We start from the raw sequence: 24,769 nt of genomic DNA on the forward strand, positions 1-24,769 counted from the left end.
ATTCCTGGTCTATCCCCGGCAAAGACAAAATATAGACAGACACACATACCCTTTGTTTCTCTCCCTCCTCCCAGCTTTTGAAATTATCTTGTCTCCTCATTGGTCATTTTGGTCAGGTGCCAGCGAGGTTACCTTTAGCTTCTTAACCCTTTACAGGTGAGAGGAGATTTCCTCTGGCCAGGAGGGATTTTACAGGGGTTTACCCTTCCCTTTATATTTATGACACGCCCCCCAAATCTCAGCTAGGGTGAAACACTGGCTGGGATTTCTTCCTGGAGCTCTAGGAAAAACAGAGTTAATAAGACACATGCATCTCTAAATATACTACCAAGTACATAAAGACTAACAATATTTTCTACATCTCAAGGACTATTTTAACCAGTTGATTCTGGGAAACTTTCACCGGAGAGTGCATCAGCCACTTTGTTAGAAGCTCCTGAGATGTGTTGGATGTCAAAATCAAAATCTTGGAGAGCTAAACTCCACCGAAGAAGTTTTTTGCTATTTTCTTTGACCGTGTGAAGCCACTTCAGTGCAGCATGGTCGGTTTGCAGGTGGAAACGCCGTCCCCAAACATATGGGCGTAGCTTTTCCAGAGCGTAGACAATGGCGTAACATTCTTTTTCAGTGACTGACCAGTGGCTTTCCCTCTCAGACAGTTTTTTGCTGAGAAACACTACAGGGTGGAATTCTTGATCAGGTCCTTTCTGCATTAAAACTGCTCCCACACCACGCTCGGACGCATCTGTGGTTACTAGGAACGGTTTGTCAAAGTCTGGGGCCCTTAGTACAGGGTCAGACATGAGTGTCGCTTTAAGCTTGTTAAAGGCCTTCTGACACTTTTCAGACCACTGAACAGCATTTGGCTGTTTCTTTTTGGTTAGGTCTGTCAGTGGGGCGGCAATTTGGCTGTAGTGCGGTACAAATCGTCTGTAATAACCGGCCAAGCCTAAGAAGGATTGAACCTGTTTCTTTGACTTTGGGACAGGCCACTTTTGGATAGCATCCACTTTGGCCTGTAGGGGGCTGATAGTTCCTTGACCCACCTGGTGTCCAAGGTAAGTCACTCTGTTTAGGCCTATTTGACACTTCTTAGCCTTAACAGTTAGTCCTGCCTCCCTTATGCGCTCAAGGACTTTTTGTAGATGTTCCAGGTGGTCTGCCCAGGAATCCGAAAATATGGCCACATTGTCAAGGTAGGCGATTGCATATTCTCCTAATCCCGCTAGGAGACCATCTACAAGTCTTTGGAAGGTGGCGGGCGCATTTCGCAGCCCGAAAGGGAGTACATTAAATTCATACAGCCCGAGATGTGTGGTGAAGGATGACCTTTCCTTGGCAGATTCATCTAGCGGTACCTGCCAGTACCCCTTGGTTAAGTCCAAGGTAGAGATGAACTGGGCCCGTCCCAGTTTCTCTAATAGTTCATCTGTGCGTGGCATTGGATAGTTGTCTGGGCGAGTTACAGCATTTAGCTTACGGTAGTCCACGCAAAAACGTATTTCCCCATCTGGTTTGGGAACTAGAACCACTGGAGATGCCCATGCACTTTCAGAGGGGCGGATTACACCCATCTGTAACATATCCTGGATCTCCCGTTCTATAGCAGTTTTAGCTTGAGGAGACACCCGGTAAGGTTGGACTCTAATTGGGCGAGCATTACCTGTGTCAATGGCATGGTATGCCCGTTCAGTCAGTCCTGGGGTGGCTGAGAACGTTGGCGCGTAGCTAGTGCACAGCTCCTGGATCTGCTGTCGCTGCATACGCCCAAGGGTCATGGAGAGGTTCACCTCTTCCACACCACCAGCACATTTCCCTTCGTAGTAGACACCTTCAGGCCACTCAGCGTCGTCTCCTCCCTGGGCTGTAAACTGACAAACCTTTAATTCTCTGGAATAAAAGGGCTTTAGAGAATTAATATGGTACACCTTAGGCTTTCGGTTGGAGGTGGGGAATGCTATGAGATAATTAACAGCTCCCAGGCGCTCCTGGACCGTGAATGGCCCTTCCCACGATGCTTCCATTTTATGGGCCTGGAGCGCCTTTAAGACCATGACCTGGTCCCCTACTTTGAAGGAACGCTCTCTGGCATGTTTATCATACCAGGCTTTTTGTTCTTTTTGAGTATCCTGTAAGTTTTCTTTAGCAAGGGCTAAAGAGGTTCGGAGGGTGTTTTGTAGGTTGGTTACAAAGTCCAGAATGTTAGTTCCTGGAGAAGGTGTAAATCCCTCCCATTGCTGCTTCACCAACTGCAATGGCCCCTTAACCTCACGGCCATATACAAGTTCAAATGGGGAAAACCCTAAACTGGGGTGTGGTACAGCTCTGTAGGCAAAGAGCAACTGCTGCAACACTAGGTCCCAATCATTGGAGTGCTCATTTACGAATTTACGTATCATGGCCCCCAAAGTTCCATTAAACTTCTCCACCATGCCATTTGTTTGATGGTGGTAAGGAGTGGCAACCAAGTGATTTACCCCATGAGCTTCCCAAAGGTTTTTCATAGTTCTTGCCAGGAAATTAGTCCCTGCATCTGTGAGGATGTCGGAGGGCCAACCTACCCTGGCAAAAATGTCTGCTAGTGCCTGGCACACACTTTTAGCCCTGGTGTTGCTTAGAGCTACTGCTTCCGGCCATCGGGTGGCAAAATCCATGAAAGTCAGTATGTACTGCTTTCCTCTGGGTGTCTTTTTCGGAAAAGGACCCAGAATATCCACAGCTACTCGCTGAAATGGAACTTCAATGATGGGGAGTGGCTGGAGAGGGGCTTTGACCTGGTCTTGGGGCTTTCCCACTCTTTGGCACACCTCACAAGACTGGACATAGGTAGAAACATCCTTGCCCATTCCCTCCCAGTGGAATGACCCCCCCAAACGGTCTTTGGTCCTGTTCACCCCAGCATGGCCACTAGGGTGATCATGGGCTAAGCTCAAGAGCTTGGCCCGGTATTTAGTTGGAACTACCAACTCTCTCTGAGGATGCCAGTCTTCCTGGTGTCCCCCAGAAAGAGTTTCCTTGTATAAAAGTCCTCTTTCTACAACAAACCTGGATCGATTAGAAGAGCTGAGAGGCGGTGGGTTGCTCCGTGCCGCCGTCCAAGCTCTCTGGAGGCTTTCATCTGCTTCCTGTTCGGTCTGGAACTGTTCCCTTGATGCTGGAGACATCAGTTCCTCATTGGATTGTGGACCTAGGCTTGGTCCCTCTGGAAGCGATATAGGGGATGGAGCTGTTTCTGTTGACTGTGAACCGCTCTCCGCTGGTGCACTATGTTGGGATTCAGGCTCCGGCTGAGCCTCTTGTGTCGGGTTATCAGCTGCTGCCGGTTCAGGGTCGGTGGGGCCCTCTAGTGTTGAGGTTGCGAGTACTGGATTCAGGGCTGACAATGGGTCTGGTGTTGGTTGTTCGGCTGGTTCCGGTTCTGGGACTGGTTCCATCTGGGTCTCTGGGACTGGATCCACTACTGCTGTTGCAGACATTGGCCTGGGGTCCGGGTCCATCACCTCTGACCGGGTCCTGATAGAAGTTTTCGGAACAGAGCTAGGCCTCACGGCTTGTTTAGCCTGGCTGCGGGTGACCGTTCCCACCCTCTTGGCTTGCTTCACATGATTGGCCAAGTCTTCCCCCAACAGCATGGGGATGGGATAATCATCATAGACTGCAAAAGTCCATGTTCCTGACCAGCCCTTGTACTGGACAGGCAACTTGGCTGTAGGCAAATTGAAAGAGTTGGACTTGAAGGGTTGAATCGTCACTTGGATCTCTGGGTTGATTAAATTGGGGTCCACTAAGGAAGCATGGATAGCTGACACTTGTGCTCCGGTGTCCCTCCACGCGGTGACCTTCTTCCCGCCCACACTCACAGTTTCCCTCCGCTCCAAGGGTATCTGGGAGGTATCTGGGCCTGTGGACCTCTGGTGCGATTCCGGTGCAATGAACTGTAATCTGTTGGGGTTCTTGGGGCAGTTGGCCTTTACATGCCCCAGCTCGTTACATTTAAAACATCGTCCAGCTGACTGGTCACTGGGGCGAGGAGGGTTGCTGGAGAACAGGGTGGAGGGACGATAAGGGGTCTGGAGGGTTCTTTGGGAGGTAGGTGGGGCTTTGGGCGGCCCCCGGTAATAGGGTGTGGTCTGGGGTTGTCCCTTCTGGTCTCCACTCCAACTGCGACCAGTTTTCTTCTTCTCTGCCACCTCCACCCATCTGGCTCCAATCTCTCCTGCCTCGATTACAGTTTTGGGCTTCCCATCTAGGATGTATCTTTCTATTTCCTCAGGAACACCCTCTAAGAATTGTTCCATTTGCATTAGGAAGGGCAAATTTACTGGAGATTCAACACTTGCTCCGGATATCCAGGCATCCCAATGCTTCACAATGTGGTAGGCATGTCGGGTAAATGACACATCTGGTTTCCACCTTAGGGCTCTGAACCTCCGACGAGACTGCTCGGGTGTTATCCCCATTCTGACTCTTGCCTTGGATTTAAACAGTTCATACTTGTTCATGTGTTCTTTAGGCATTTCAGCTGCCACCTCAGCTAAGGGTCCACTGAGCTGCGGCCTCAGCTCTACCATGTATTGGTCAGTAGAGATGTTGTACCCAAGGCAGGCCCTTTCGAAGTTTTCTAAGAAGGCCTCAGTATCATCACCTGCCTTGTAGGTGGGGAACTTTCTGGGATGGGAAGTGGTACCTGGAGAAGGATTGCTAGGGTTTGTTGGTATATTCTGCTGAGCCTTTACCTTCTCCATCTCCAGTGCATGCTTCCTCTCTTTTTCCTTCTCCTCCTCCACATGCTTCCTCTCTTTTTCCTTCTCCTCCTCCACATGCTTCCTCTCTTTTTCCTTCTCCTCCTCCACATGCTTCCTTGCCTTTTCCTTCTCCTCCTCCTCATGCTTCCTTGCCTCCATTTCCCTCCTGTGGGCAGCCTCCTGTACCTCCTTCTCCAGCCGCATGAGTTCTATCTGTCTTTCATGTTCCTTTTGTTTTTCCTCAGCCTGAAATCTGGCTAATTCCATCTTTTGTTGTGCCGTGGATTCTGTCATCCTAAACTCTCTGTTTTTAACTAACTTTACACCCGAGGTTTAGAAATAAACAAACAAAACTTGGCTGTAAAATTTTGCTGTGCTGGAATAGAATACCTATTCTCTGATAGTGATTGTCAGCCTACAAAAAAAAAAAAAAAGACAATTCCCTTGTCTCTGCTCTGGGCCCAAATCAAAGCAAAAACTTCCAGCTACTTTGAAACCTGTTTACCCAGCCCAAAGAAAAACCAAGTTTCCTTTTTAAACTTGTGCTCCTTGTAAAAAATCAAAATCCAAAAAAAAAAACCCTGCCCCTTTTGTCTCCAGGCAAATGGGTAGAACACCCCCCCTTCTATTTACTTTTAGGGGAAAAAAAAACTCTGGGTTGGAAGACTGTGAATTTCCCTGCAGGAGTTAAGTACCCTGCCTCCAGGCAAAGAAAACCTGCAATTCACAAAGATAATCCCCTTTTGTCTCTGCTTGGCCACAAAGCAGAGAAAAAAACAAGCTGCTTTCAGTTTCAGCTGCTTCTGGACTTCCTTTTTTTAAAATATGTATTTCTAGTTCAAAAAAATCTCAACTGGATCTCAAAATGATTTCAGGTTAATCCCACCACTATGCCACCATGTCAAGGTTCCTCCCCCACTCTGAACTCTAGGGTACAGATGTGGGGACCTGCATGAAAAACCTCCTAAGCTTATCTTTACCAGCTTAGGTCAAAACTTCCCCAAGGTACAAAATATTCCACCCTTTGTCCTTGGATTGGCCGCTACCACCACCAAACAAATACTGGTTACTGGGGAAGAGCTATTTGGACACGTCTTTCCCCCCAAAATACTTCCCCAAACCTTGCACCCCACTTCCTGGACAAGGTTTGGTAAAAAGCCTCACCAATTTGCCTAGGTGACTACAGACCCAGACCCTTAGATCTTAAAAACAATGAACAATCCTCCCAACACTTGCACCCCCCCCTTTCCAGGGAAATGTTGGATAAAAAGCCTCACCAATTTGCATAGGTGACCACAGACCCAAACCCTTGGATCTGAGAACAATGAAAAAGCATTCAGTTTTCTTACAAGAAGACTTTTAATAGAAATAGAAGTAATTAGAAATAAGAAATTCCCCCTGTAAAATCAGGATGGTAGATACCTTACAGGGTAATTAGATTCAAAACATAGAGAACTCCTCTAGGCAAAACCTTAAGTTACAAAAAAGATACACAGACAGAAATAGTTATTCTATTCAGCACAATTCTTTTCTCAGCCATTTAAAGAAATCATAATCTAACACGTACCTAGCTAGATTACTTACTAAAAGTTCTAAGGCTTCATTCCTGGTCTATCCCCGGCAAAGACAAAATATAGACAGACACACATACCCTTTGTTTCTCTCCCTCCTCCCAGCTTTTGAAATTATCTTGTCTCCTCATTGGTCATTTTGGTCAGGTGCCAGCGAGGTTACCTTTAGCTTCTTAACCCTTTACAGGTGAGAGGAGATTTCCTCTGGCCAGGAGGGATTTTACAGGGGTTTACCCTTCCCTTTATATTTATGACACTGGCCCATTGACTTGGGTGAAGTGATACCTATTTACAACAGCTGGGGCTCTGGCCCATTGACACCAGCATAGCAATGGCTGATTCACACAAACTACTGATTGGGTCCATTGACTCCACCAGAGCTATGGCCAATTCATACTAGCTGGGGGTCTCGCCCATTGACCCCAGTGGAGCTACGGCTGACTCCCACCAGTTGCATATTGGGTCCATTGACCCCAATGGAGCTACAGCCAATTCCTGCCAACTGGGGGTCTGACCCATTGACCCCAGTGGCACTATGGCTGATTCCCCCCAGCTGGGGATCTGGCCCATTGATTCCAATGGCTCTATGGCTGATTCCCACCAGCTGGGGTCTGGCCCATAGACTATAAGGCCAGGAGGGAGCATTCGGCACATGCTGCCTGACCTCCAGCATATCCTACGCCAGAGAACCTTCCCCTTGGCTTCTGTACTGAGCCCAGCTCCAAATGTTAAAACAATAACATTTGTTTCTGGGATTTGACGTTAAGGAAGGACCAGAGACAAAGAGATGAATCTAGGAGAAGAAGTATTGGATCCAACCATAAGGTCTAAAACACCCCAGCTAAATCAGTCATTGCTGCAGTCACAGCCAGGATTCTCTCCTTGGAATATTGCTATCGCTACAGGGATCGCCTCACACACCTAACAGGTCACTAATGTACAAGTGCCCAGTGCCACCTCACCCCCCCAAAGTTACAGTGACAGGAACCTTGCAATAGGTCCACCCAGAGCATCGTTACGGGCATTGAACAGGACAGACAATCAGCTGTTTGGGGTGGAACCTTCTTTTAATTCTGTCTGTGCAGCACCCGGCACAATGGGGTTCCAGGTCCATTACTCTGGGTCACAGGGGCTAGAGCCATACCAATAATAAATAATTAATGATGAATAATAATCGATTCTCAATGATCAGTTGTCCATAATTATTAGTCATTAAGTCCTCTCTGGATGGGCTAGCCATAGAGATGGAAAAAATTATTTCACCCAACCATTTTTCCAAGGAGCAAAAGGGGTTTTTGTCCAAATCAGGAAAGTTTGCAGGAAAATGTCATTTTTGCTGATAATTTCCAGATTTCCGTAGAAAACACAGAAACTGAACATTTTTCAATTTTGGGGAAAATGCCTGTTTAACCATTTCTGGTTTCTAAAGCCGACTTTTTTTTTCTTTTCTTTTTTTACCATGGAAAGTTTTTAAAACCAATCATTTTATCATTTTACTGGACATTTTTACCAAAACCAGAAACATTTTACCCAAAATGGTTTCTGAGGCTGAACGTTTTTACCAAAATTGGATGTTTTACCAAAAACAAGATCTTTACAAAAAACTGTTTTTGAAAAACAATTTATGTGGGGCACGGGGGTTGTTTTTTTGTTGAAAAAAACAACTAACCAACCAACCTAACAAATAAAAGATTTGTGTGGCATATTGTTTTTTACAAAACAAACCTCTTTTTAATTATGTTTTCTTTATTTCCTATGGAAACAAATGACATTTTCAACCAGGTCTCAGATTAGCAAAGCAGTTGTACAACATGACATGACATCCATAAACTGTGGATGAAGCATGCTCCTTTGCAAATATCTTGGATTGAGGTTTCCCCATGTATAAATTCCAGCAGCTGACGCAGGAACAAGAGGAGTGTATGTCATTAATGTGAGTTACCCGTTCCTCCTCCCAATGGGAAAACAACTCTTCAGAAACTGTTGACTTTTTGTCAAAAAATTGAAAATTTGCTTCTTTTTTTTTGGAGGTTTTCAGAAAAGACAAACCAAACTATTTTGTCCCAAATCCAAAAGTGTTACACCCAATACCATCGAAAACTGAAAAATATTCAGACAAAAGAAAAAACTTTCAATTTTGCCAGATAGAATCACAATCCCTTGTGTACACACACCCAGAGTCCTTCCCTCAACTGGGCATGGAACCCAGGAGTCCAGACTCCCAAACCTGTGCACTGGCCATTAGAAGACAACACCTACCTAGCTCCTAGCCAGGGCTTTTCGGAGCGCCCTTTTCACATCCTTGTTCCTCAGGCTGTAGATGATGGGGTTGAGCATGGGGATGACAATGCCATAGAGCACGGGCAGTGACCGGTCCTGCTCCTGCAAGTAGGTGGAGTTGGGGCGGAGGTAGGTGAAGAGGATTGTGCCAAAGTAGAGGCTGACCACGGTCAGGTGGGAGGGGCAGGTGGAGAAGGCCTTGAGGCGCCCTTCCCTCATGCAGATCCTAAGGATGGCCAGCGTGATGTACACATAGGATGCCAGGGTCCCCAGCAAGGAGCTGAAGATGATAGCACGCCGTCTACAGCAATGGTGACAGCCTGGTTGGCCTGGGTGTCAGAGCAGGAGAGCTGGAAGAGTGGGGGGATGTCGCAGAAGAAGTGGTGGAGGATGTTGCCCCGGCAGAAGGACAGGATGGACTTCAGGGATGAGTGCACGGCCGAATTGGTCAAGCCCATGGCCCAGGCGGCTGCAGCCAGCAGGGCGCACACCAGCCAGCTCATGAACGCACCGTATTGTAGCGGGTGACAGATGGCCACGTAGCAGTCGTAGGCCATGACCCCCAGTAGCAGGCACTCGATCCCCCCAAAGGAGATGAAGAAGAACATCTGGGAGAGGCCACCGGCCCATGAGATGGACTTGTCCTGCGACAGGTAATTGGCCAGCATCTTGGGCATGGTGGAGCTGGTGTAGCCGATGTCCACCATCGAGAGGTTGACCAGAAAGAAGTACATGGGTGTGTGGAGCCGGGAGTCCAGCCTGACCAGCAGTAAGATGAGCATGTTGCCCATCAGGGCCACCAGGTAGATGGCTGTGAAGACCCCAAAGAGGATGAGTTGCTCTGCTGGGTTGCTGGAGAGACCGAGGAAGATGAATTCGGTCACTGAGGTGTTGTTCTCCCTCCCCGTTGGCTCCAGGGGGTCCATCCCCTGCAGGCAGAGGAAGGTCAGTGGTGTGAGAGTTGGCCTGAGACATTTACCCTCCTTGTGAGCTGAACTGTAAAGAGTGAGGGAAAGTCCCTACACGGTCACAGCAACCTACACTAACAGCAGTGGGTGGCAAAGGGTACGAAAGGGAGATGGAGACTGAATTGGCCCAAACAAAAGGCCTCCGGGTGTCCCTCAAGGCCTGTGACAAGCTCATGTCTGGGAAACGAGAGGGCTGTTGGGCCAGAAGTCAGTTAACCTAATTTGTGTGTTGGAAACTGGGGGACAAATCAATGGGGGAGGGACTATTCTGCCCACCACTCCCTTCAGGGCCCTTCATGACAGAGACTTGGGGTGGGGGGGAGGGGCAGGAATGAGGAAGAAGAGATGGGGGCTACTGGAGTGAAATTCACCATCGGGACTGCTTCCCACCCCATCCCTGATCCTGAGAGATGTCCTGGCCAGCCCAGGCCAGAGAGAGGGACCCAGATGACATCGTCACCCCCTGTCTGCTCCGGAGAACCACAAACACCACCCGGGATGAAACGGGATCGACTTTAACAACAGCAGCTCCGACAACAGGGGACTGGAACACATGACTTATGAGGAGAGGCTGAGGGAACTGGGATTGTTTAGTCTGCGGAAGAGAAGAATGAGGGGGGATCTGATAGCTGCTTTCAACTACCTGAAAGGGGGTTCCAAAGAGGATGGATCTAGACTGTTCTCAGTGGTAGCTGATGACAGAACAAGGAGTAATGGTCTCAAGTTGCAGTGGGGGAGGTTTAGGTTGGATATTAGGAAAAACTTTTTCACTAGGAGGGTGGTGAAACACTGGAATGCGTTACCTAGGGAGGTGGTGGAATCTCCTTCCTTAGATATTTTTAAGGTCAGGCTTGACAAAGCCCTGGCTGGGATGATTTAGTTGGGGATTGGTCCTGCTCTGAGCAGGGGGTTGGACTAGATGATCTCCTGAGGTCCCTTCCAACCCTGATATTCTATGATTCTATGATTCTATGAACAGCAGCTCCAGCCAGTCTCAGCTCACTTCTCTCCCCCTGTGGTTCATTATCACCAGCACAGATACCTGGCAGACAAGAGACTGGCAGACAAGCCGGATTTCCTGCCCAGACTGTCCCAGCACACGGGAAAGGGAACTAGGGGGGTTGTGCAAATGACAGCCGGATTTAATGCTTCACAATTCAAAGGTCTAGGCTTTTTCCCCTCCTTTTCTGTGGTGTTAATCAAAGGTTAAGGGCTGTTTTCGGCATGTTTGCCATGGCACGAGCTGGGGGAGGTCTCTGGGTCCCAGTCCCTGCCCCTTGTTTCACACTGGCTAGTGCTGGACAGTGATGGGCTCTGTTAGCACCTTGGCCCATTTAGTCCATCTACATTCACACAACAGGGGCCACCAGCAGGGAGCTGGCGGGGCCCTTAGAAGACCCAGCCTGCATCCCCAGTGCTGCCAAACAGTGACTCAGGGCCAGATTTCTAGAGATGTTTAAGGGCAAGGTTTGGAAGGCATTTTGGCATTTAGTGGGATTTTCAAACCACTGAGGTACCCGCACCACTGAAAGCAAAGGGAATTAGGCACCTAGAAGAGTCTGAAAATCTCACCAGGCACCGAAACACTGTAACAAACCTGGCCTCCCATGCCCAGTTAGGACTGGTAAAAAAAAAATTGGCAAAGCTTTTTTCCGTGAACATAAATGTCATTTTGTCCAAACCAGGCAGATTCCTGGCCCTGGAATGGTTCCAACAAAAACTGTCCCTGGGAACGTTTCTCCACTCCCTTGTTAGTACTAGTCATAATCTGAGTCAGTGACACTGCATCCTAAGTAAGGCAAATGTTATTCTAAACCATCTGGTTCAGTGTCTCGGTACCAATACTAATATACCTGACACAGCAATATTTCATAAATTGGTTACCGTGCATTCAGTAGGTTATCTGGAAAACAGCATCTATAAGAAACAGCTGGATCTATGTCAGCTACTGGCATATCACAGAGCAATGCAACCAATGGAACAGAGAAGCTAGCCACTCCTGTCTAGCGAAGCTTACTCCAGAGGGTGAAAACCAGCAGTCAGGATAAGCTATCTGCAGCACCAAAGTAAAAGGGCCAGACTAAAACACCAGACTGGAAAAATAATTTATGCTTGGATATAAGGTGGTGTCATATGTACACATACATACCCGTATGTACCATACAAAAGAACGGCCATACTGGGTCAGACCAAAGGTCCATCTAAACCAGTATCCTGTCTTCCGACAGCGGCCAATATCAGGTGCCCCAGAGGGAATGAACAGAACAGGTAATCATCAAGTGATCCATCCCCTGCCTCCCACTCCAAGCTTCTGATAAACAAAGGCTAGGAATGCCATCCCAGTCCATCCTGGTTAATAGCCATTGATGGACCTATCATTCATGAATTTATCTAGTTGTTTTTTGAACCCTGTTATAGTCTTGGCCTTCACAACATCCTCTGGCAGAGTTCCACAGGTTGACTGTGTGTTCTGTTAAGAAAGACTTCCTTTTGTTTGTTTTAAACCTGCTGCCTGTTAATTTCATTTGGTGACCCCTAGTTTGTGTGTTATGAGAAGGAGTAAATAACACTTTCTTATTTACTTTCCCCACGCCAATCATGATTTTATAGACCTCAATCTTAACCACCCTCAGTAGTCTCTTTTCCAAGCTCAAAAGTCCCAGTCTTATTAAACTCTCCTGATATGGAAGCTGTATTTATATACATATTTATGTGTACATATATATGCCATATCCATATAGTGACGGGTTGGATCACAGAAACCCCCTTGGGGTTGCCAACTGATGTGCCAAGACTACTTCCGCTCCTGCTTTCCTGCACTGGCAGCTTAGGACTTCAGTGCCTTGCCTGGTTTAAGCCAGACCCGCTACCTTGCTGCAAACCCAGACCCAGGTCTGAACCATGTCCCCTAACAGCTGTAGGCCTAATTGAAAGCAACTTAGGCAGTGTTCCTGTCCTTGACACTCAGATGCCCAACTCTCAATGGGGTCCAAACCCCAAATAAATCCGTTTTACCCTGTATAAAGCTTATACAGGGTAAACTCATAAATTGTTCGCCCTCTATAACACTGATAGAGAGATATGCACAGCTGTTTGCCCCCTCTCTCCCCCCAGGTATTAATACATACTCTGGGTTAATTTATAAGTAAAAAGTGATTTTATTAAATACAGGAAGTAGTATTTAAGTGGTTCCAGGTAGTAACAGACAGAACAAAGTGAATTACCAAGCAAAATAAAATAGAACATGCAAGTCTACGTCTAGTACAGTAATAAAACTGAATACAGATAAAATCGTCATCCAGTAAGCTTCCTTTTACAGACTAGCCTCCTTCTAGTCTGGGTCCAGCAAGCACCCACACCCCCTGTAGTTACTGTCCTTTGTTCCAGTTTCTTTCAGGTATCTTTGGGGATGGAGAGGCTCTCTCTTTAGACAGCTGAAGATCAAATGGAGGGGTCTCCCAGGGGTTTAAATAGACTTTCTCTTGTGGGTGGGGACCTCCTCCTCTCGCCTATGCAAAGTCCATCTACAAAATGGAGTTTTGGAGTCACCCGGGCAAGTCACATGTCTGTGCATGACTGAGTTTCTTACCAGCCAAGCCACATTCCTGGGAAAGCCCAGATGTGGATTGGCGTCTCCAAGTTCATTGTTGGCTTAAGGGCTTCTTGATTGAGCACTTACTGAGAATAGTCTTTTCTCAGGAAGCTGACCAACCACTTCACTAAAACCTACTCAGAATCAAACAAGTATGCAGCCAATATTCATAACTTTGAATACAGAAATGATACATGCATACAAATAGGATTAATAGATTCAGTAGATTATAACCTTTACAGAGATATGTTACATGACATATGTAGCATAAAACACATTCTAGTTATGTCATATATACATTCAGAAGTATATTTCCATAAAGCCTTATGGGGGGCACTGTCACACATATTATCCATATGTATTCATTATTTGGGTACCACCAAGGCTCACTCATAAAACCCCACTCCTCAATCATGATTCAGGAGCCTAACATTCCGAGGCCCACCATAAGAAACTAAAAACAATTGAAAAATAAAATCTGTCCATAAGTCATAAAAGGAAATGTAAAAACTTAAGAGACAGATGGAGCATAAATGTACAGATGGTAAAGTAAGGTAACCACATACGAGAGTTTACCTTACAGCAAGAACAGGAACAGAATAAAACATTGGAAACAGCTGAAAAACTCTGCAAAAAAGACGTGCCATCCTGTTATAAATATTTGCGGTCAACAACAGGCTTGTGGTAGCTATCCTGTGCCTGAAGAGTGGGGACAGAAATGGAAAAAGGTAGCCCTAGCAAAATTAAAAAAATGAAACAGGGGCCACTGTAGTGCAACCACCACTGTAAGATAAATCCAGGTTCTGGTAAAACTTAAACTGAGACCTAGACTGGTGCCTGACAGAATGGGACAAATAAGTGCCCAGTAGGGAGAAGTAGCAAACAGTACATTCACTGGATTGGTAACTCAGATGAAGGAAAAAATGGAACAGTTCACAGAGCACAATAGGAGACAGAAGCTGAGACTCAATCTTGGGGGAGTGAATAAAGAATTTCAAAGTGAAAACCCAAAATTGAGCAGGTTAACACCTAGAATTGATGCATTAATGCCTGGAGGTGCCCAAAAAACAGTTAACTGCAGTATGTAAGGGCACTCCCGCAATCCATTTGGCATGCAGACAAAAGCAACAAACACTGGGGGAACAAATTCAGGTAATGACCCCCACTATCCTCTCAAAGCCAGGATAAAAACCAGGGGTGCGGGTTCACAACTGCTTTAACCCACGAAGCCACACACTCCTTGCTCAGAGATAAAAATAGACCCTTCTTTCTCAAATATTTTTACCTACCAGTTTTCTTTTATATCCTTTCTCAGTTTGCTAAACTGGCTGCTGCTGCCGGTACTTTAAGATACCTTGATAATCTCTCTTGGCTCAGGTCTCCCTACCTTCCTAGATTGCTCTTCACACCTTTCCCCTGCCTCTCTCTCTCTCTCTTTGTTTTAAAGGTTAAAAGTTATAGTTTTTACAGCGGGCGGGGTCAGTTGTTGGCTCCACGTGTGTGTTTTTTCTGCATGCTGCACTGGCTGTGGCCGTACAGCAGGTTCTGATCAAACTGCCCACAAAACCCAAAACACTTTGCTTAGTAGCGAAGGCACCCGGCCAACTTTATTGTCGACGAAGCACGGTAATAGCACCCGGCAGACTCTATGAGGATACTATGACATGTAGCCTGTGACAATAGACGCTGCTCAGTGAGCGGTGGGACTTTTCACTGTCCCCTAGGCTGGCCAAAGACACTGCATGTGAGACCCCTCATTATTCACCGATACAAACAAGTTACATATTGCCCCTCTGACATAGTTAGTTACTGCCCCTTTGACATGGTTAGTTAGCACCCTTTACCTTGTACATGGTGGTTCAATCAAACCATTTTTATTCATTACACTCCCATCCTGCCCGTATCACTAAGAGGGGGTCAGTGTATTCTTGGATGAGTGTTTGTACCCCATACTTGGTACCAGGCTGTCCTGCTACCACCCTTCTGGAGTGCGTTTGCGTGAGTGTCCTTGGCCTAGCACTTCTCAGGAATGTGTGTGTTTCTGCAATCCCAGCCCTGTTCTTGCCAGGTTCTGTGAGCCTGGGTAACCCACACACCTCCTGGCTGTGGCGTTCTGTCCCACCTGGTGGCACTGAGACCACTTCGGCAGAGTTAATGAATCTGCTCTACAGCCTTAGCTAACAGCAGTTGGCTCTTAGCTGATGCAGTGAAGGCTCATGCACTAAGCTCCTACAGGACCCAGGCTCAATCCCGCCTGCTGACGACCAAGGTTTGTTGGTGTTACACAGGCAGGGCCTGACTTCTGCTCTCAGCCTGTCTCTTGCTAACTTTGCTTGATATTAGCAGGGCTTGACCCACCTCTTTAGTTCAGGCCTCAGGCCTCATACAGGGCCTTTGATACAAGGCCTCATGTTTCAGACTTTCTTTCTGCTACACCTGGGATTCTTGATTCCCAATCCCCCAACTCTAACCTACGAAATCCCATTCCCCTCCCACAGCTATGGGTAGAACCCAGGAGTCCTGGTTCTGTTCTCCCACCCCCCACCCCGCCCCACCTGCTCTAACCCACTAGTGTCTAGTGGTTAGAGCAGAGGGGGCTGGAAGCCAGGACTCCTGGGTTCTCGCTCAGCTCTGGGATGGGAGGTGTGACAAGGACCAGTCGCTCCCTCACTCCTCCTCAAGGATTCAGTGGCACTGGAAGAGCTGCCGGGATGGAGCTTGAGGCTGGAATAACACCAGCTATGAGCTGCCCCACCCACAGGTCTGCCAGTGCCCCTCAGTCCTGACTGGCAGCCCCAACTGCTCCTGCATGGCAGTGGGTGTGAAACTGGCTCCATGGACACATTGTGTAACCAGCCGGGACATGGGCCCCCTGGGTGGCTGCAGTGTCCGGACCCTGGGTCTGTCCTGGTGCAGCAGAGAGCTGGGGGTTCCCGGACTAGCTGGGGTCAGTGGGCTGGATGACCCAGGGGTCTGATGTGGGAGGAAAGGTGGGGAGACCAGGCCTGATTGACCCCGGGGTGTGATGGGGGGCAGGGAAGAGAATACCAGGTTAGACGGGCCGATGAGCCAGCATGCTACGTACCTTCCTATGGCAGGAAATTGATCTGAGATATGAGCTTGCAATCCTCAGCCCATCCGCGGCAGGAATGGCCTTGTCGCCTGGTGCCTGCCTCACTGTCTCCCTCCAGAGCTCGTCTGCCATCCTGTCCTGACAAGAGCTTTGGGCAGCAAGCGACTCCCTGCCCCTCTCCCACCAACAGCCCAGCCCCTGCTCTGTGCCCAGTGAGAGACACAGCCCAGCTGAGGGGTGCTGGGATCGGCAGACATTGCAGAGCTGTCTCCCAGGGAATCATCCTTTGTCACTGCGGGCCAGCCCAGGGGGACCAATTTGCCTCGTACAACCAGCATCCTTGGCCGAGGAGAGAGACATGGGCTCAATGCCTGTCTGAAACCAAACCAGAGCCAATCGCAGTGTTTCACTCTCAGGTCCTCAGTTTACAGGCGTTGTCTCTCAGGAACCCCTGGACCAAGTGACTCCAAATTTGCCCCACTTACCCTAGCTCAGACACTAAGGAGACACGTCAAATTTCAAAACAATGTGACTCAGTGTGTGGATTTTAGAGCGCCTAGAAAACGTGGCTGTTAAGCAGTGAGCTCGTATCAGCCCCTAACAGGCTATGTCTACATTAGCACTTTTGCTGGCAACACTTTTGTCGGTCAGGGGTATGAAAAAAACACACACACACCCCCGACCAATATAAGTTTCATGGACTAAAGCATCGATGTGGACAGCGCTATATGGGTGGGAGAGTTCTTCAGAGCGATGGGCAAACATCTCCACTCTGGCAGGAGACCGATTGGTCACCTCTGCTGGATGCGAACTATCAGAACCTATTTCCAGTACACGGACAGAACATCTTACCCAGCTGCGGGCTGTACGTGGTACGATGCTGTTCACAATCAGTGTGGCACTGGCCTGCCTTGCAGATCATTCCTCGCTGAACCAGGGCACGGGATGATTTTTGTGACTAGTGATTTGGGGCACTGCAGTTGCTGGGTGTCCACACTGAGCCACATTAAAGAGGTCTGGTTTTGCAAGAGCGGGGGCTTGGCCCTTTATAAAAGCCAGAGCTCTTAAAGGGGGTGCATGCCAGGCTCCCAAAAAAACCCATTCCTTTTGAAAACGGTGGGCCTTTCTGTAATATATGCTCTGTTGGATTGGCTTCAAAGCCCACCTCAGGCTTTCCCTGGGCACTTAGCACTTAGCAGTGCCGGGTCTCGGCCGCATCCCCAAAATCCACTCAGTGGGGGATGGTCCCATTGGTCCATGGATGCTGTCCCACTGAAAGGGGCCCAAAGGAACCACAAGCAAAGACACACAAAACACGAGCCATTATTTATTGCAGCGGCAACATCCATTGAACAAATGGTCTAAAAAACAGGCACCCATGAGCCAGGCGTTTGGAGGGCCACCAAGCTGCAGTCCCACCTCCTGTCTACCACAGGCTGCTAAATTCCACCCAGCTCCCCCAGCACTGAGCCCAGGAATGCACGTTTGGCTAAAGTGTCTTCCCGAAAGGCCCCAGGGAGTTTGTTCCGTGGGTTAATCACCCTCCCAGTTACAAAAAATGGAGACTTGTTTCCAATTGTAATTGGGCTTCCAGCTATTTCCCAGGAGTCTCTGCAAGGGCCAAGGAACCCATGGTTCACAAGCTGCACAGAGATTGTAGCTTCATCTCACAGCCACCCTGGCCTTGGCACTAGGGTTGCCGACATTCCTGGAGGTTTCATCCTGTGACATGATCTTTAATTAAGGGAGGGCTGGCAACCCTACGTGGCATCAACTGCATCCAAGAGGCCCACGCTGTTAGAAGTCCCGTGGCTGGCCCTCTCCAAGTTGCCTAAGGGATTTGGACAGCAATTGCTAGGCAGGGGAAGCAGGCACCCAACACCCCTAGGCAGCTTTGGCAGCCTAAGCCCTGGAGGAAGGGGTGAGCTGAGGGGTTGGCGCAGCGCTGCCCATGGGCTGTAGCCCTCGAGAGCGGGAGAGAGTTCAGCTCTATAACACCATGCCGCAGGACGCGTAACCAGCAGCGGGGAATTAAACTCATCACCCCTCATGCTAAGCCCATGAGCCTGTACTGGCTGAGCTAAAGGCCCCTGCTCTGTTAGCCCGGGCTAGGGCAGGCTCATCAGCCTGTTCAGAGGCCCAGACACCAGGAGAGAGGGACAGACCCCAGTACGGTGTGGTGGGGAGATTACTTTGCTCATAGGACTCAAAGGAGCTGGCTGGCTCAACAGCTGGGGTGGGAGCTGCCTGGGCCGTCTGGAAACATACTGAGAACCTCCCAGCTTGTGTCACACAAGCCAGTGGACAGCCACTAGGTGTCCCAGTCCCTGCCCCATGAGCCAGCCAGTCCCTGTCCTGGGGCTGGCGCCCCCTAGAAGAGAAAGGCCCCATGCCCCCGCCCTTTGATCCAGCCAGTCCCTGTCCTGGGGCCGGATGAGAGCCGGCACCCCCTAGAGGGGAAAGGCCCCATGGCCCATTCCCCACCCCATGAGCCAGCCAGTCCCCACCCTGGGGCCAGATAGGAGCCGGCACCCCCTAGAGGGGAAAGGCCCCATGTCCCATTCCCCACCCCCCAATCCAGCCAGTCCCCTGCGCAGGGGCCGGATGGGAGCCATCGCCCCCTTAGGGTGAACAGATGTCTCAATTTTGGGGGCTTTTTCTTATATAGGCACCTATTACCCCCCCCCCCCCGATTTTTCACACTTGCTATCTGGTCATCCTACGCCCCCTAGAGGGGAAAGACCATTTGGGGTCCATCTCTGCAGGGCACGGGGACGCCACCCCTGGGTCCCCCACCCAGTCCTGCCTCCCCCTCAGGCCCAGACGGCGATGGTGGCCATGACAGTGAAACCCAGTGCGATGAAGGAAAACTTGGCCAGCGGCGGCTCACTGGAGCTCAGCTCGTGGGGCAGGATCTCCAGGAAGGTGATGTACAGGAAAGTGCCAGCTGCCAGCCCCTCCAGCAGGGCCATGGCCAGCCCACTGGCTGCTCCGCCCGAGAGCGAGAGCCCGATGCCCACGGCCATGCCGGAGGGGGACATGAGGGCAAAGATGCCCAGGTAGAGCAGCCTCCAGCGGGGCCGGGTGCCACTTTGCACCAGCTGCAGCCCCAGGCTGAAGGCGATCACGCCCTTGTGGGCCAGCACGGCCAGGCAGAGCTGGAGGGCCCCCGCCTCGCCCTGCTGCACCCCCACCGCCAGCCCCTCGAAGAGTGAGTGCAGCGACAGAGTGATGAAGAGCACCAGGGCCCGGAAGGAGCCAGGTGAGGGGCCACCAGGCACCGGGACCCCATGGGAGTGCGGGACGGAGGGGACACTGGGGGCTGAGCAGGCAGGGTCCTTGCCCGGGGCCCCATGGGACGGTGGAGCCGAGTGGCAGCAGTGCAGCACCAGGCTCTCGGTGAGGAAGACGAGGAAGAAGCCAAGGGAGATGACGAGCTCCGCGAAGGGGTAATCCAGCTGTGGGGAGAGGGATGGGGAGATGGAGGGAGAGACATGGTTTGTTTCAGAGGGACTCGCATGCAGGCACCCAGCCCGGCCTTCCCCACCTCTACACGTAGCCTACAGAGCACGTCCCAAAGGGAGGGCTATTTAGGAGAGTGGGGTCTAGTGGTTAGAGCAGGGAGCTGGGAGCCAGGACTCCTGGGTTCTGTCCCCGGCTCTGGGAGGCGAGTAGGGTCTAGTGGGTTAGAGCAGGGGAGACTGGGAGTCAGGACTCCTGGCTTCTCTCCTTCTATCTGGGAGGGGAGATTTGACAAGGGCCAGTCGCTCCCCCTGCCTTGGCTCTGCTCTCACAGATCTTTCCCCACAGTTGCCCTCTTCCCGCCTCTCCTCAGTGGGGGCACTTCCAGCCAAGAGGTGTTGGGGGCACTTACCTCAGCCCCACAGGCACTGGCCCTAGATGAGTTGTTCTGTGTCCCCGTCAAGTTCTGCCCAGCAACAGCCTGTGGGGAAACAAGGGGAGGTAGATACCACGCTCGGGGCAGGCGGTGCACTGACCCCATATTCACCTGGAGGGCTGTCCCTGCGCCCCCTGCTGAAAGGGACAGGCCCTGCTCCGTGTGTGTGTGTGTGTGTGTGTCCCTGCACCTCCTGCGGGAGGGGACGGGCCCTGCTGCGTCTGTGTTGTGTGTGTCCGTCCCTGCACCCCCCGCTGGAGGGGATGGGCCCTGCTCCGTGTGTGTGTGTCCCTGTGCTCCCTGTTGGAGGGGATGGACCCTGCTCTGTGGGTGTGTGTCTGTATGTGTGTCCCTGCACCCCCTGTTCGAAGGGATGGGCCCTGATATAGATATGGGGGTGTGTGTGTGTGTGTGTGTGTGTGTGTGTGTGTGCGCGCGCGCGCCCCCTGCTGGAGGGGATGGGCCCTGCTGTGTGTGCACCACCCTGCTGGAGCAAGGGGAACCCGTGCATCCCTGTGCCGTCTCACCTGCCGCAACCGCTTGCCCAGCTCCCCCTGGATGTCTGTCAGCGCGTCGGCTGCTGTGTGCATGAGGCAGGCCCCCAGGAAGACCCCTGCTGCGAAGCAGCCAATGTAGCTCAGGATGCGCCGGTGCCACCCTGTGGGAGGAGAGGGCTGGGGTGAGGCCAAGACCACGGGGCAGGGCGGAGCAAGGGGATCCCAGCCTGGGAGGTGGGTCTCGAACTGGGGAACTGCACAGCCTGGGGCAGGAGAAAGCCAGAGGCAGGGAGAGCAAGCACAGAGCCCTGGACTGGCACCGGGAATACCCGGGTTCCAATTCTGGCTCAGCCACTGGCCTGTTGGGTGAGCTTGGTAAATCACTTGGCCTCCCTGCACCTCAGTTTCCCCATCTGTACAATGGGGCTAATGAGACTGACCTCCTTAGCGAAGTGCTTTAAGATCTGCTGACAGAACAAGGGTGATTAATGAACTGGCAAGAGGATAGAGTGAAAGCAGCACAGTTCCCCAGGGAGGAAGAACTGGGCACAGATAAGAAGAAAAAGGGCAAAGCAATGGCTAAGAAAGTGGGACATAGTTGGACAGACACAACCTGTTTCCCTCAGGGGGGCCAGAGCCCCCTGAGTGTGGCTGTTTCTTTCGCCCTGACGGAGAGGCAGTGATGGGGATGGGGCAGGGTGGAGGTATCATTCATGCCTGCAGCTGCCCCATTGTCTTATTTACTAAGGGGGTTTCCCCTGCTCCGGGAGCCAGAAGCCTGCAGGGGTTAGGGGAGGGGAAGCACCAGACAGACAGATACATGGATAGAGAATGAGAGCGAGGAGCAGCAAGAGATAGATAGATAGATAGATATAACGAGCAGAGGGGTGTCTATGGGGATAGATGATAGGGGGAGCAGAGGGGTGTCTGTGGAGGTAGATGATAGGGGGAGCAGAGGGGTGTCTGTGGAGGTAGATGATAGGGGAGCAGAGGAGTGTCTGTGGGGATAGATAACAGAGGAGCAGAGCGGTGTCTATGGAGATAGATGATAGAGGAGCAGAGGGGTGCGTATGGGGATACCCAGCGCGCCCCACCCCCGTGATGTGGATGCAAAGCCGCTGTCCCACTCCCCAGCCCCAGTCCCTCTTCACCTTTGGCCGCTTTGATCTGGAACCACTTGACCTGGGCCGGGATGAGGCCACAGACGAGGGTGATGAACAGCAGAGCCACCAGGCAGCCGATCTTCACCACCAGGAGTGGCTCCATCTGCTCAGGCGCCAGGAAGGCCGGGTCGTGCAATACAGCTGGGCGTTACTCTGGGCTCACACCCTACAGACCCTCCTCCACAATGCCCTGCTAGCCCCAGCACTCTCCTGTCCTCCCTCGCCTAACCGGTCCCAAGGTAGGGAGAGCCCCACCACAGATGACCCTAACCCTAATCCTAGGCAGCCACAGCCAAAGCCAGGCCCTCAGCCGAACCCAGGCCTGGCCGGGGACCCTTCCAAGTCCCAGGAATCAGTGGGAGATGCTCTGCTGCACGGGGATGGGTCAGGCCGTCCCCAGTTCCCTGGGCATCCTCCTCCCCTCCCGTCTACCTCACTCCACCTGCCCCTCTGCCTTCCCCCGTCCCCCTTCCTTTCACTGTATCTCTGCTGCTCCTCGCTCCCTCTCCTGCTCAGCTCCTGCCACCTTCCCCAGCGCCTCCCAGCCCCGCAGTGAATAATAACCTCCCGGGAGCAGGGAGCCACCCCCCCACCCCCGCACGTCCTTCAATCTTAATTACACCATCATTAAATAATTTATTGGGTAAACATTTCCCAAGAGCACTTTTCCCCACCACTTCCCCGGTCACCGGCTGCATTCCTAGCAGCTTAGATATGCTTGTATTGCACACCTATCCTTCTCTAATACCCAGTAGGCCCTGGCCCGGGGGGATTTTCCAACTGTTGAGGGGTTTGGTGCCAAGCTGGACGGTGGTGGATCAGCATCTCCCGGGCCCCAAGCGGGGTGAGGATGGAGAGACCTCAAACATACAGCCTCCCAGGGCCTGGTCAGCCCTCCACCTCTACCAGCTGCCCGGCCTGGATTCACAGGGGTGGCCAGCCGTCTCTGCAGCAGTGCCCTCTTCTCGTGTGCCGAGCGCTGGGCCCCCGAGGACAGCCCGCCGGATACAGCACCCATTTCTCCCCCTGGCTGCCCAGCAGGCCCTCGGGAGAGATGCCACCAGCAGGTATCTGCAATGGCAAAGGCCAGCCTGGCAAACCAAGCCACCGCCTTTACTCACCCGCAACCTGGGCTGAAGGGGCCTAAAGTCAGTGTTAACTGGGAGGGGCACTGGCTGCCCTGCCGCTCCCAAACCCAGCCTCCCCCTCGCTGCCCCGGCCCTGAGCAGCCAGAGCCTCGGATCCCAGCTGGCTCCCACCTCCTGGCCCTGTGCCTGGTAGCTACCCAGCGGGCTCCATGGGGTCTCCGTTGCTGAGTTACCGGCCGGTCCTTTGTCCTCCAGTGACATGGGGACAGTTCTAGATAGTACATTGCTGCCTGTGTGACCCTTCTTTCCCCGCTCCCTCCAGGAGAAATTCAGCCCTTCACACGCAGCCTGCACAGTGAGTGGGGAAACCGAGTCACACACATCCCAGACTAATATCACCATGCTGCCCCCACTGCCGCAGGACACCTCGAGCTTCGTTACTGGCCAGGCAATGCTGGGAAGTTTGGTCACAAACTGGGCCAGATAACAATCTCCTAGAAGGAAGAGGCCCCATGCCCTGTTCCCAGCCCCTGACCCCCGCACTGGGGACAGACACCAGACGGTGTCCCAGCCCCATCTTCCATTCCCCACCCCACTAAGCCAGCTGGTCCCCACGCCCTGCACCTGGGTCCCAGACAGCACTTCCTGAGCTCCTGTGATGGTGTCAGCGCCTGGCTGCAGCTTGGCTCCTGAAACACACCCTGGCCCTTCACCCGCTATTTACTCTAAACGGAGCATTTCCCAACACCACCAGCAGCAGCCCATGGGCCACAGCCCTGATGCAGCGTAACCGTCAGTGTCCCCTGGCAGCCAGCGCTGGTCCCACACTCCCAGTATGGCACTAGATAGGGGGCACTGAGGTGCAAGGACTGGGGTGGGGACTCAGTAGGGGATGCTCTCCCCTAGCAGGCAGTGCTGGCATCACAGCCCCAGTATGGTGCTAGGGGGCGCTGGGCTGCAGGGAGCAGGGTGGGGACTCCGCAGGGGAGGCTGTCCCACAGGGAGCAGGGTGGAGGTCTGCAGAGGGTGCAGTGCTGCAGTTTGGGAGCCCCCTAGGGAGCAGGATGGGGGGCCCACAGGGGGCGCAGTCGTGCAGGGAGCAGGGTGGGTGCCTGCAGGGGGCGCAGTCGTGCAGGGAGCAGGTTTGGGACCCTGCAGGGAACAGGGTGGGGGGCCCGCAGGGGAGGCTGTCCCACAAGGAGCAGGAACAGGTGCTGGATCCAACAGGCTGTCCTCGGGGGCCCAGCGCCCGGCACGCAAAAAAAAAGAGGGGGGAGGGGGTCTTCAGGGGAGGCTGTCCCGTAGGGAGTAGGCTCAGGCCCCGCAGGGAGCAGGATGGAGGTCTGCAGGGGGTGCAGTGCTGCAGAGTGGGAGCCCTACAGGGAGCAGGATGGGGGGCCCCGCAGGGGGCACTGTCCTGCAGGGGGCAGGGTGGGGAGTCTGCATGGAGCGGGTGGGGGCCCCGCAAGAGAGACTGTCCCATAGGGAGCAGGATGGGGGCCCACAGAGGGCACTATCCCATGGGGGGGGTCCTGCAGGGAGCAGGGTGGGGTCTGCCGGGTGGGGGCTCTACAAGGAACAGGGTGGGGGGCGGCAGGCAGCGCTGTCCCGCAGGGAGCTGGGCCCACACAGAGCTCAGGCCCCCGCTTTCAGCCCCGTGGTTGCATGCCAAGCCTACGCACACAGCTGGGTCACGCCCAGGGGCTCCATGGAACCAGCTGAGCCCATTCCCCCACCCAAGCTATGGCAATGGCAGCAAGTGGTAACTCCTCGAGCCCAGCACACACTGTGACCAGTATGCGGGGCACGCTCACTGCCAGGCGAGAGGGAGGGCTGGCCGCCCACAGGAGGAAACCGAGACCCACAAGGGGAAGGGACACAGTGAGAGAACAGA

The 24,769-nt window shown here is 52.1% G+C and overlaps 1 protein-coding gene across 1 annotated transcript; it reads right to left on the reverse strand.

Moving 5' to 3' along the window:
* Positions 1 to 8,560: 8,560 nt before the first annotated feature.
* LOC102939458 (olfactory receptor 1019) lies at positions 8,561 to 24,763 on the reverse strand. Its single transcript, XM_027829724.3, is given in 6 exon segments — positions 8,561 to 8,892; positions 8,895 to 9,496; positions 19,185 to 19,687; positions 20,104 to 20,172; positions 20,655 to 20,785; positions 21,776 to 24,763. Coding segments are annotated over 6 exon segments (1,737 nt in total). The 5' UTR covers positions 21,891 to 24,763; the 3' UTR covers positions 8,561 to 8,575.
* Positions 24,764 to 24,769: the final 6 nt, after the last annotated feature.

This window comes from Chelonia mydas, chromosome 13 (genome assembly GCF_015237465.2).
Source record: "Chelonia mydas isolate rCheMyd1 chromosome 13, rCheMyd1.pri.v2, whole genome shotgun sequence".
In the NCBI taxonomy this organism is placed as follows: Eukaryota; Metazoa; Chordata; order Testudines; family Cheloniidae; genus Chelonia; species Chelonia mydas.